Source organism: Dipodomys ordii, unplaced genomic scaffold, assembly GCF_000151885.1.
Source record: "Dipodomys ordii isolate 6190 unplaced genomic scaffold, Dord_2.0 Scaffold26, whole genome shotgun sequence".
In the NCBI taxonomy this organism is placed as follows: domain Eukaryota; kingdom Metazoa; phylum Chordata; class Mammalia; order Rodentia; family Heteromyidae; genus Dipodomys; species Dipodomys ordii.
In genome coordinates, this window is record NW_012267242.1 from 7646007 (window position 1) to 7658975 (window position 12969).

The 12969-nt window shown below is 37.3% G+C and overlaps 1 protein-coding gene across 1 annotated transcript in view; it reads right to left on the reverse strand.

Moving 5' to 3' along the window:
* Eprs (glutamyl-prolyl-tRNA synthetase) overlaps positions 1 to 12969 on the reverse strand; it is a 72221-nt gene that overhangs the window by 37182 nt on the left and 22070 nt on the right. Inside the window, exons 8-16 of the mRNA XM_013014986.1 lie at positions 12249 to 12482; positions 11238 to 11322; positions 10485 to 10544; positions 5288 to 5398; positions 3522 to 3658; positions 2699 to 2906; positions 1855 to 1967; positions 1316 to 1433; positions 836 to 1192 (exon numbers count right to left, since the gene is read on the reverse strand). Coding sequence (XP_012870440.1) covers positions 836 to 1192; positions 1316 to 1433; positions 1855 to 1967; positions 2699 to 2906; positions 3522 to 3658; positions 5288 to 5398; positions 10485 to 10544; positions 11238 to 11322; positions 12249 to 12482 — 1423 coding nt within the window. The remainder of the gene's footprint in view (positions 1 to 835; positions 1193 to 1315; positions 1434 to 1854; positions 1968 to 2698; positions 2907 to 3521; positions 3659 to 5287; positions 5399 to 10484; positions 10545 to 11237; positions 11323 to 12248; positions 12483 to 12969) is intronic.

The window sequence follows — 12969 nt, forward strand, 5'->3', positions numbered from 1 at the left end:
TGGGGCCTGAACTCTGGGCCTGGGCGCTGTCCCTCAGCTCTTCAGCTCAAGGCTAGCACTCTACCACTTGAGCCACAGCGCCACTTCTGGCATTTTCCTTTTTGCTTATATGGTGCTGAGGAATCGAACCCAGGGCCTAAGGCATGCAAGGCAAGTGCTCTACCACTGAGCCACCTTCCCAGCCCCATCACATCTGTTTTTACACTAGTAGTTCTCAAAGCACAATTCCTTGGCCAGCAGCATGTGCATGACCAAACAATTTTTGTACATTTTTTCCACCCACTATTTACTAGTTTCCCTATAACTAGGAAGGTAAAGGGGTGGATGTTCAGCATGTATTCTAGCAAGCTCTCCAATGATACTTACATACAATAGAGCTTAAGAACCATGGTTCCACATTTAAAATGCCTCTCTCTCAACTTATTTTCTATAAAAGGCTTCTAACTACTTTATAAACTCTTTTCCTACTCCTTTTGCCTCTCACCCCCTCCCTCTGTCCTTCCTCCCTGTATTTGTTTTCTCCAGCAGGCTAAACAAACCCTTAGGAATATTTTAAGAGCTTTATGAATTGTTTCTTTTTCCCCTGAGTACAATTACTGCCATCAGTCCATACATATGATCACATTACACAGTTATAGTTAATTTGTATGTTTCTTTCCCAGAAAACCAAATCCCTAATTGTGAGTCTTAATGTTTTCATTTGCTGATTATTAGGTCAAAATATTCATGCAGGTGGGGTCTCTAAGCAATCTGTTTAGAAGACTAGACTATCCTATGAAGCATCAACTCATGTGCTTACTTCTGGTGAGGTCTGCACTAGCTCTAGCACACTGACCTTAGGGGCCTTTTCAGCTTTCAGCTTTCGAACCACCTCTCCTTGTGCAGCAACTTTATCATAGAGAGATTTACTGTCCACAGTGCTTGCTGGTGATGTGGAAACATTCTGTACTACTGCAGCTGGAGGACTTCCAGGTTTGTACTCTTGGCCAGTTTTTTCTTTATATTCAGCTTTCAGAGCCAAAAGCTGTTTAACCGCTGCATCTATGTCTTCCTTTGCTGCTTTCTTGGCTTTTAATTCACGCACTGTATCTCCTTGAATAGCCACTCTGTTGTAAAGGGCCAAGGAATCCTCAGATGTAGCACACGTATTATTCAGAGAAGGAGATGGCCTTTCCTTAAGAGGAGAAGTTATCTAGACATGTAGAAAGTCAAAAGTAGAATTAATGGCTCATGTTCAATACTACTTCCAAAATTCTATCAAAAATTTAAAAAAAAAGAATAATGTAAGCATAAAGAAAGACAGACTGCTGTTTACCTCATGTTTTGTGGTTTCTACTTTGGTCTTTTCCTTTGACCCGGAGGTTGGCATTTCCTTTGTATGTCCATCAGGAATATATATTAAAATGCATGGAGCTTCTTTGCAACTATGTGGGCTAAAAAGAAAAGGCCAAAAAGTTGATTTGAATAAAATATCTAAAACAACAACTAAAATGAAATTTCTGGGAGGGGGGGTCCATGATTATAAGTGCATTATACATGAGCCGGGTGCCGGTGGCTCACACCTGCAATCCTAACTACTCAGGAAGCTGAGATCTGAGGAGTATGGCTCAAAGCCCAGGCAGAAAAGTGTATGAGACATTTAGCTGCCAATAAGTCAGAAGTGGAGCTATGGTTCAAGAGACAGAGTAACAAAGCTCAAGGACCTAAATTCAAGCCTCAGGACCAAAAAATAAATAAAATTAAAAGCCACTCCTTGGAGCTGGGGAGCTTGGTGGCAGAATGCTTGCCTTTCATGTATGGAATTCTGGACTGGCTCTCCAACGAAACACACATAAAATAGATACAAATATTTACCTTACAGGTTCATAAGGCTGATCACATATGAAGAATCCTCTTCTCTGGAGCTGAATAATGTCTCCTTTTTTCAAATCCTTAAGGCATGGATCCCCTAACATTAGTTCTTCACGCTATAAAGATGATACAAGATTATACTTTTTCAAACAAGAACACTAGAAAACTCTGAAACACAATCAAGTTTTGTAGTTGCTCAAATATTCCTTTTTTTTTGGGTCCGGTCGTGGACGCTGTCCCTGGGCCTGGGCGCTGTCCCTCAGCTCTTCAGCTCAAGGCTAGCGCTCTACCACTTTAAGCCACAGCGCCACTTATGGCTTTTTTCTTTTTGCTTATGTGGTGCTGAGGAATCGAATCCAGGGCCTCGAGCATGCAAGGCAAGGGCTCTACCACTGAGCCACCTTCCCAGCCCAAATATTCCTATTTTTAATAAACGTTAAAAACTTTACTGGGGCTGGGAAGGTGGCTCAGTGGTAGAGTGCTTGCCTTGCATGCATGAGGCTCTGGGTTCAATTCCTCAGCACCACATAAGCAGAAAAAGCCAGAAGTGGTGCTGTGACTCAAGTGGTAGAGTGCTAGCCTTGAGCTGAAGAGCTGAGGGACAGTGCCCAGGCCCAGAGTTCAGACCCCACGACTGACAAAACAAACAAACAAAAAAACCACCTGCCTCCGCTTCATAAGCGCTGAGGATTACAGACACATAACACCACACCTGTGTTTTTTTCTTTTTAATTGACATACAATTTTGTAGAGATTTTTCCATCTTACCTGAGAAACCACAACAATTACAATCAACTTTAAAAATGTTAAGTTTCTATAACAGAAAGAGATAAGTATAGAAGGTTACCTTACTGTTCTTGTTGACATACTGCTTAAAGTCCTCATCTTTTCCCAGTACAGGCTTTGTGATCAAGTGCTCATAAGCGACACAGATAGCTGGAGTAGGAAGTGCATGCGATGTCTCAGCAAGCCATGTAATCTTAGTTGTTTTCTTGTAGTCTTTGTTTTCCAAATTCAATTTTGCATCAAGAGATACAACTTTTCCATCTTCATTTCTAGATTTAAGATTGAGAAATATTAAATTAAGCTTAACTGCTACAAATATATATTATTCTATGGTGATTATTTTAATTTTAAAATTATTTTTATTAAATAAGTTTTCTTCAGAAAAAAATTTAAATCAAACTTGAGTTTCTAATTTATATCAGACATTTATTAGCAATTTAGATGAAAAAAGCATTCTCTGCTGTTAAGATACCAATAATCCACTAGACAATCCATACATATCTGATATAAATCTAAAATTACTTTGATGCTTAATACATTAAGCATTATAAATCTGAATTAAAATCTCAAAAGAAGCATCCCATCAGGCATTTATGTACAAAACATTTTGTTAAAGGTCTCCAAAGTCCCTTAAAACTATGTTTTACATTTGGATAAAATAATTTTAATATCACAAAATATATCCAAATAGCTTATTAGTAAACTGGAATATATAATACAAAAAAGTTAGTGTCCAGAATTTACAATATTTATGTCTAGACAGATTTACCAGTGAGAACACGTCAAAACATTCAGTCCAGGTCTAAATAAGGCAATATTTATATATAATAAGTAAACATAAAAGACATTTTTCCAAATTCATTAGAAAACAAAAAAATTCTTACTTGTATATTTTAGTTATGTTGATGTTGCCCCAATTTATAAATGTAACCATCTCACCCTCTGAGAAAGTCTCTGCGTCAGCACCTTCTATGAAAACTTTAGGACCGTACCATACAGGTTTCAAGCCAACATCGGGATTCTGATTATAAAGAGTGAGAGAGGGAATGTTAGTTGGAGCAACAGCTTACTGTAGCCTGATCCTAGCAGGCAATTCTGGTTCATTAATTCATCTATTCATTGTATTACTACATCATTAAAAGCCTATTGCTATATCAAGAAGAAATGCTTTTTGAGATCCATTTAACATAAGTGTATTTTTAATTCTTTTCTTGGCATTGGAAAAGTAACACCTGTTAGATAAACAGTTACACTATCCTTACGACAAAAAATCCTTAGTTCCAATCCCAGTTATGACATGGATCTGATCACTGTACTGGAGGTAAATGAGGTAGGGAGCCTGTGCCTAAGAGTGCTTCTAGTATATACCAATCATTCATGGATTTCAGAGCTACAACCACATTCTGTTCCCTCATTACTTCACTGGCTGTTTTTTACTTTCTCAGTTATTTTCAACCACACATTGCCACTTGAGCAGGAAATTTTTAATCTATCACATTTTAGGAGACAAATTTTGAGAGGCAAGTAAATTGTCTGTCTTCCCACATTATATGCAGAAGAAAGAGATGAGAAATAAACAGCATGCTCTCTTTGTTACATTCTAAAATGCCAGAACTCAAGAAGCTAAGACAGAGGCATCACAAGCTCAAGATCAGTCTAGGTTACATAGCAAGACTGTCTCAAAACCCCCTACGTAAATAAATAATTAATTAAATGCAAAATCATTCAAAGGCACGTGTTTACTAATTGCTTAATGAATGTAACAATGTAGCAGACATTGCCAGTAAGCTACTTGTAAGGTTGAGAACAGAAGGATCACAGCGCAAGGCCAGCCCAGGCAGGAAAGTTCAAAAGACCCTATCTAAAAAACAGCTGGCAAAAAACTGGGTTGGATGATTGGCTCAACTAACAGAGCACCAGCCTAGCAAGCTTGAAACTTTGAGTTCAAACCTCAGTACAGAAAGGAAAAAAACAAAACAAAAAAAAAAGCTGGGGAGCACAGGGGAGGAAGGTTAAACGTAATTGTAGAACATTTGTATTCTGAAGTCAGTATTAGTCTTCAGTATTAGTCTTCATATATGTGTGTGTATCTCTGTGCCTCACCAAAAAAAAAAAAAATAATTACACTTATAATCCTAGCTACTCAGGAGGCTGAAATCCAGATGGTCTGCCAGACCAGGAAGAAAAGTTTGCTGATTTTACCTCCAAAATAACCAGCAAAGAGCTAGCTGAGCACTAGCCAATGAGCAAAAGGCAGAGTTGTGCTCAAGTGGCAGAACACCAGACTAGCAAGAGTGAAGTGCTGCATCCAAACCCTAGTACTATGGGAGGAAGAAAAAAAAAAGCCAAAATGTGAATTAGAGTACTTCATCTCTCAGAATGACTCCAAGAAGAGATAAATTCTTTTTATATTTATTTTTATATATTAACATGCTTTCTTTACTGAACAAAATTTCAGCATGAATTAAATGTAACCATTTTATATAGTGTGCTCTACATTATTAGCAGAATGAATCTCTTGGCAAGAAATCCACAAAAAGATTTGCTTAAATTGGTATCAAGTCTTGATAATTGATGATGAAAAGAAATTGATCCCCAAACCATGCCATGTCCTTTAACACAAAAACCGTTGGTGAAACTGTCAGGTGACCTTTGGGTGTTTTGCTACTTCTTTCATCTCCTCCTGGGCTTCTGGGACATTCACTGGTATCACTTCTTTCTTTAGTAATGCAACATACCGTGGGGCCACCGGATCAATAACCTGCAACAAACACATCCCCATGTTACAACACTGAAATATTCTGTAAAATGTCATAAATAAAAGTAAATAACAGCACAGAAATACTAACTGGCTTTGTTACTGCACTTACTAAACTTTGTGGTTTATCTGTTCTCACATATCTAATATTCATCAAGCAGGAAAATGAAAAAAGTTATAAGCTTACACAACATAAAAGATTTAGAGTTCCTTCCCTAGAATAACTACTGATAGGTGTTGAAAATTATCTTTAAATCTGGTATCTAGTGAAGCCTTGAGTAAAAGAGCTTAGGGACAATTGCCCAAGTTCTGAGTTCAAGTTCCAAGGCTGACCAAAAACAAACAAACAAATATCTGGTAATCTAAGAGAGAAGAAATCCCTATAGGTAAATGTAATTTACAACATTGCATTGTTGGAGAAAACCATTTTAAGAAGACTATAGCTATTGTTTCTGTATCTTTTTTTAATAACCAGTTAGGCAACATGGCACCATCAAAAGCAGTACAGCATTAGATCACTATAATAAGGCAATTCCATAGATTATAAAAGCATAAACAATATAATTCTATTGTTCTACATCTTATACAAAGGTTGGGCACCCATAAGCTACAAGTCTGAAATCTGAAGTGCTATGGTTCCAAACGTTTTAGATAATGAATACTCAGTATATATACATATTCAAGAAACACTATTATTCCCAGTATCTAGAAATACAGGTCTGGAAATACAGGTAATCAATAAAGATTAATTGAATGCATCATCGTAATCGATTCTCTCAAGCAGCAGTAGTCTCCTTCTGAAGCCAATGTAGTACACTTTCACTTTTCTGCTCAAATTAAACTTACCAATGGTGATTATTCATCACAGAATTCAGATACTCTATAAAACATCTGGGAAAAAAATAAATAGATTTCCACCCCTTTAGAAGGGTATAGGAAATAGTGGTACATATAACTAAACCTGGCTACATTTGTTTTACATTGTTTTATTGCTACTATTGTTGGGTTGGCCTTTTCATTTACTTTGGAGTAATATTTTGCTTTAGGAAAGTATAATAGGCATTCTTAAGAACTCAGAAAAAAAGCCATCCTCAAGTCATTACCACAAAGTTTAGAAAGCTATTAAATTCCCCTTGTCTGCTTATACTTTGTGACAATATTAAATCACTACTCAGTCTTAAGTTTACTATTCTCTCCTTGAGGCTTAAAGATCCTAATTCAGGGCTGCCTTTTTCAGCTTCTACCACCCTAGAATGATCAAAGATTTAATTTGTAACAACTCAGATTAGCATCTAAGAAAGTAAGACAAAATTTAGTTTAAAGAAAATAAAACAAGACAATAATATCTGGGAAATTTAACTCAAGTCATTGCAGCTGTTTTCCCATCTAACAAAAAATGTCAGCTGGGGCATTTATTAATGCAGACTGTCAGTCCACTTAACCTTACAGTGGTTCTAGTAGTCTTAAGTATAGTCTGGAAATTTATTCACTGGCAATACTGAACTTTCAACTTAGGTCTTACATTTAATGAACAAGTGCTCTACCACTTGTGCCACGACTCCAGTTGGAAATTCAAACAAGCATTCAACAGGATGGCTAACATCAAAAAAGTTTGGGAAACTTTGGACTAAAAACTTTTAAGTCTATATGTGGTTATGGTGGTAAACACTGTACTTTAATTATTCTAGAGGCTAAAGCAGAAGAATTACTTGAGCCCAGGAGTTTGAGACCAGCCTATGTAATACAGTAGAACACCATTTTATAAATAGATTAGCCGGGCACCGTGGCTCACGCCTCTAATCCTACCTACTCAGGAAGCTGAAATCTGAGGATCACAGTGAGACTTTTGGGAAGAAAAGCGCTCAGGCCCAGAGTTCAAGCTTCAGGAAGCTGAAATCTGAGGATCACAGTGAGACTTTTGGGAAGAAAAGCGCTCAGGCCCAGAGTTCAAGCTTTACAACCAATAAAAATAAATAAATAAATAAATAAATAAATAAAATAGATTTACGTCCTTTTCACTCAAAAATAACACAAGTCTCAAAGATTCTGGTTCAGTTGTTTGGAAATTACTCCAAAGAGCCTGAGGATTTCCCATGCTTCAACCACAGCAGCTTCAAGTTTGTTTTATTTGTTGTGCTTTCTGCAAATACTTTCATTGGAAGATTACTTGTTGGTGGGGCAGGAAGAAAAGACTGCACACTTTGATCTAGTAGCTGCAAGCAAAAGCAAAGAGACTGGGACTGGGGAAGACTATTACCTTACTACTTAGAAACATACATTTAAAAATGAATACAGCTACAAAAGTTACCAAAGACAAGTAACAGCTCTGAAGTAAACACCTTAAATCTGTGACATTTTGGTCTAGACTTATAAGTTTACATTTTTTTGCCAGGAGCTGGTGGCTCACACTGGTAATCCTAGCTATTCAGGAGGCCTAGATCTAAGGATCTTGGTTCAAAGCCAATCCCAATAGAAGTATCCATGAGACTTATATCTCAAATTAACCACCAAAATGCTGGAAGTTGGAGCTGTGACTAAAGTGGTAGAGTACAAGTTTAAATTTTTGAAGTTAAGTTAAAGCAAGGAGAAAATTAACATGTTAAAGCTTTTTCTCTAAATGAGTATGTAAAGACCCTCAGGTCATTTTCAAATAGAGTCTGCTTAATTTTTTTCCCCTGAAAATTGTTAGTAAAAAGCAGTAAGGTTAAAGGTAGATGGTTTAGCTTCTCCCTTAATGATGCTTCACTTAAATTTTATCTGTAAAGGGCTGGGAAGGTGGCTCAGTGGTAGAGCGCTTGCCTTGCAAGCATGAGGCCCTGGGTTCGATTCCTCAGCACCACATAAGCAAAAAGAAAAAAGCCGGAAGTGGCACTGTGGCTCAAGTGGTAGAATGCTAGCCTTGAGCTGAAGAGCTGAGGGACAGCACCCAGGCCCAGAGTTCAGGCCCCACGACCGGAAAAAAAAAAATTATCTGTAGACATCAGAAAGAAAATTAGAAAACAACCTAGTAGTAGTTAGTAGTAATAAGAGAACCCTAAATAAAGGATCTGAACCAAAGAAGTAGACAGAATAGTTTTCATATAGGAAAATGTCATGGAAGATCAATAAAAGAAACAAAAGTATGTAATCAAAATGATTCAATTTTACTCTCAACCAAAATACTTTATTAGATAACATTTAAGGATTAAGGATCATTGTGATTTCAGGATATACAAAGCAAACTGACTCTTAAATCCCCATAAACAAACCCAGAAGGACTAGCAAAACAGAAGCTAACACTCAATTCTGGAAGCTAAAAAACATAGAAGCATCCCAATATCACTCCATAACCAGGAGACTGCTTCCTTCCTGCCTCATGAAGAACAGTACCATGAACAAGAAATACCACGTCTAGCAGAAGCCAAAGGGAGCCGAAAGGGAAGGTATTGAACTGCAAACACAAGGAGGAAATAACAGGTGAGACTAAGTGTGAAAGCCCTCGGCAGTCACTCTCCAATTTGCTCCAAAGCCTTGGCAGCAGGGCCTTCAGGTTTAAGGGGGTGATTAAAAGAATTTCCCTTTGGGAAAACTGCTATAAGAGATGAAAAGTTAATGACATGGAGGTTGGAAGTTCTCCAACCTGCCCAGTCAGCTCATCACCAATTCTTGTTCCTCAAGCCTCCACTTACTCTTGTAGTCTCCCATATCAAACACAGACATTAAAATGAACCCGACACCTGAGACTGGCCTTGACTGTTAATGGAAGAAAACACAATAAATAGGAAGCCATTTTGAAAATTCATACAAGAAATCTTGAAAAGAACATGAATGAAAAATTCATCAGAATGGCAGAAGGTAAGTAATGTCCAGAAAACAGAACCAAAGAACAAATACAGAATAAGAGAAGATAATTGCACAAGAAAAGCTCCAGGAAGAAGAAACAGCAGAGATGGACTGGGTTCTACTTCAGTGGAAGAGCACATATTTTACATGTGGGAGGAAAGAGAAGAGGATCAGAAGTCAGAAGGTGGATGAGGCAATGCTGTTCATCTTCAACATAATCTACAGAATTGACAGTGAAATTCTTTTAATATATTTGAACAAAATATATATGTAAAACTATTAAAACAAATCTATAAAAGTGGATAATTAATAAATTAATGGAAGTGCTAGCCTACCTGCAAATCTTAAATGTATTATTAGTAACTGCAGCAACAAAGAGCCAGTTAGTAATTCCTTTATTTTCAAAAAAACTGACTGAACACAAAAAAGACACATGCAAGACAAGCAAACTATTTCTTGAGGCAAGACATCAGCACAATCAAGCAGCAATCCCAATAAAGAATTTATAGCACACAATCACAGAAACCATAGTTAATACATGGCATTTAAAAAAAAATGATTTGCCTTATTATAGTATCTAAGCATCTGCTCCCAGTTAGTAAATAACAGTATCAATTTGCATGATTCCTCATTTGATTTTCAGTTTTGTTTTCTTTTGTTTTTAAAGCTGGATCCAATAAGACACAGAAATTGCAACTAGTAAACCTTCCACACAACCCAATGAAGTGTAATTTTAAAGCTTTGAGTCCTCTCAGCACACAAGGGAACAGTAGAATGAAGTTAGCCAAGTCTTCCCCTTTGCCATCAAGTAGAGGACACACTTTATAAAGCTGGATTAATGTATTCCCAACATGTTTACATAAATAAGACTTTTATATAAATGTGATTGTGCTTCACTCGATGATAACATGTAATAGGCTAAGAAGCTATGCTTAAAGTAAGGCGAATACAAGCATTAAGTAATACCTTCTTACAGAGAGCTCGCAGCTTGAAAGCAGAAAAATGAAATGCAGAGTGTTCACAAAAGGTTAAAGGAAAAAACAATGACCATTTCCCATACATCCAAGTTTGTTTCAATTATTGTTTACTTGTTGGTATAATGGCTCTTTAGCCATTTTTAAAAGGAAAACATTCCATTTTCCTGGAAGATTGCAAAATGATTAATATTCTTCCAAAATTTTTCTCTGCCACAGGACACTAATGATTTCTACGTGTGTATTATTCCAAAGTCAAGAGTGACAGAGTGAACTGAGAATGACCTCTGTACCTTTTTGTTAAATGCCCAGATCTTGTCCCACTCCATGTTCACAACAGAACGTGAGGAGCCCTAGAACAATAATAATAAAAATATTTTAAGACTAGAAGTAGTAAATACTTTGTTTCAAATCAAACAGTTTTAGAAAAATAAAAACTCAGTAAATACTTATACATTTAGTTCAACTGAAATTTAAAACTTGTTGCATGCAAACTGATTTGTTATACTTAACCATTTATTGTCAAAGTTCAGTCATACTTTTTACTGGATAAAAATTCTTCAATGTTAGGTTAGGAGTTTAGGACAATCTAAATTTTCCACTATTATAAAAAGCTAACCCTCACTGGGCGCCGGCAGCTCACGCCTGTAATCTTAGCTACTCAGAAGGCTGAGATATGAGGATCATGGTTCAAAGCCAGCCCCAGCAGGAAAGTCTGTGAGACTCTTATCTCCAATTAATTAACCACCAGAAAACAAGAAGTGGCGCTGTGGCTCAAGTGGTAGAGCGCTCACCTTGAGGTGAAGAGCTCAGGGACAGCACCCAGGCCTACAGTTTAAGCCCCATGACTGGCAAAAAAATTGAAAGTGAAGCAAGAGTACAAGACCCCTAAGTTCAAGCCCAAATACTACTGTACACAAATCCTAACTCTATCCTTGAATCATAGGCACACAAGAAATAGGAATAACAGAAATAATAACAACTAAAAGGATATTAACAGACATACCTACAAATTAAAAGAGAACCTAGGAAAGAAATCAACTCACTTGAGCAGCAATAAACTGTTTCAGTCCTTCAACTGTCATTCCTCTTCTCAAAACACCACGGACTGTAGGAAATCGAGGGTCATCCCTGGGAAATATGAAAACTGTTAAATACCAAGGAGGAGTTTTAAAATGTGTAGATGCAGAAAATAAAAGACATCTAATGAGTAATAAATTATAATTTGTATTAGTTCTGGTAAATCAGTTCTCTTAGATTTATGAGCATGATAATCAACATGAATAGGTTTCATTTATAGATACGTGACTATACAATCTTTCATTTTTACACTCATCTTTCTTATAAAAATATCATTTAGGTTATTAACATGCCACAGAAACTTTTATATTCTTTCTAGAGGCAAAATCCTTTGGGCAATTAGTCCTCAACACATCAAGACCGAGAGCGCTTAAATGTTTATCTCAAGAGTATTTTGGCCATAACAGAGTGTGGAGAATGGTACTAGAGCTATGAAATACCAGAGTTATATACACTTTTCTGTTAAATGATGAACTTTGCAAAGAATGTGATCTCGTGTGATTTTCATGCTCATGTGCCATGCATGTTCTACAGTGAGTATTCCATGCTGACAACATTAAAACAAGGTAGGGTTGGGGAGGAACAATAAGGCACTAAGTGAAATGATGTCTAAACCAGGATTTCTATATAGACCCACAGGCCCATCTATTGAACCACCATTTTTTTATTGTTGTTGAGTGTGAGGCTTGAACTCTGGGCTTGGGCGCTGTCCCTTAGCTCTTCAGCTCAAGGCCAGTGCTCTACCACTTGAGCCACAGCGTGACTTCCAGCTTTTTCTGTTTATGTGGTGCTAAGGACTCGAACGCAGGGCCTCATGCATGCTGAGCCACCTTCCCAGTCCCCTGAACCACCACTGAGTTACATGAAAAATCAGATATAAAAATTTTACATATATGAAATGAATAATTATATCTATATTAAAGAAAAAAATCAGATACAAATACTTCTTTGTCAATTCTAGGTAATATGAAACATACCATCCATCTACTAGTCCTTCGTCGACAAACCATGTGAGTTTTCTTTTGGACAGCACTGTGTTGTTGAGATTTAGGCGACTATATTCCCAGATATATGGTTTTCTTATCCCTAAAGCTTCAATAATCCAGTAGAACTGCTCATCTCTGTCATGGTACTCTGTTGTTCTCAGGGCATGTGTAACACCTTCAATACTGTCAACTATAGGACAGGCAAAATCATATGTTGGATACACACTAGGGAAAAAAAGAATGTTTTTGAATCAACATTACCTATTTTTTGTTTCCTATTTTAAAACATTTATAAGCAGCAATAGTAACAAAAACTATAACTCTTTGTAAGTTCAGAGTTTTGTTTTTTTTGTTGGTCGTGGGGCTTGAACTCTGGGCCTGGGCGCTGTCCCTCAGCTCTTCAGCAAAAGGCGAGCGCTCTACCACTTGAGCTACAGCGCCACTTCCAGTTTTCTGGTGGTTTATTGGAGATAGGAGTCTCACGGTTTTTCCTGCCCGGGCTGGCTTTGAACCGCGATCCTCAGATCTCAGCCTCCTGAGTAGCTAGGATTACAGGTGTGAGCCACCAGCGCCCGGCCAGAGTTTTGTTTTTTTTTTAAAGGGGCTTTTGTTGTGTGTGTACTATTACTGGGGGTTGAACTAAGGGCCTTGCACTTGTCCTGGGGAGGCTAAGAACAAGAGGACAGCAGTTTGTGGAAAGCCTTGGCAAAAA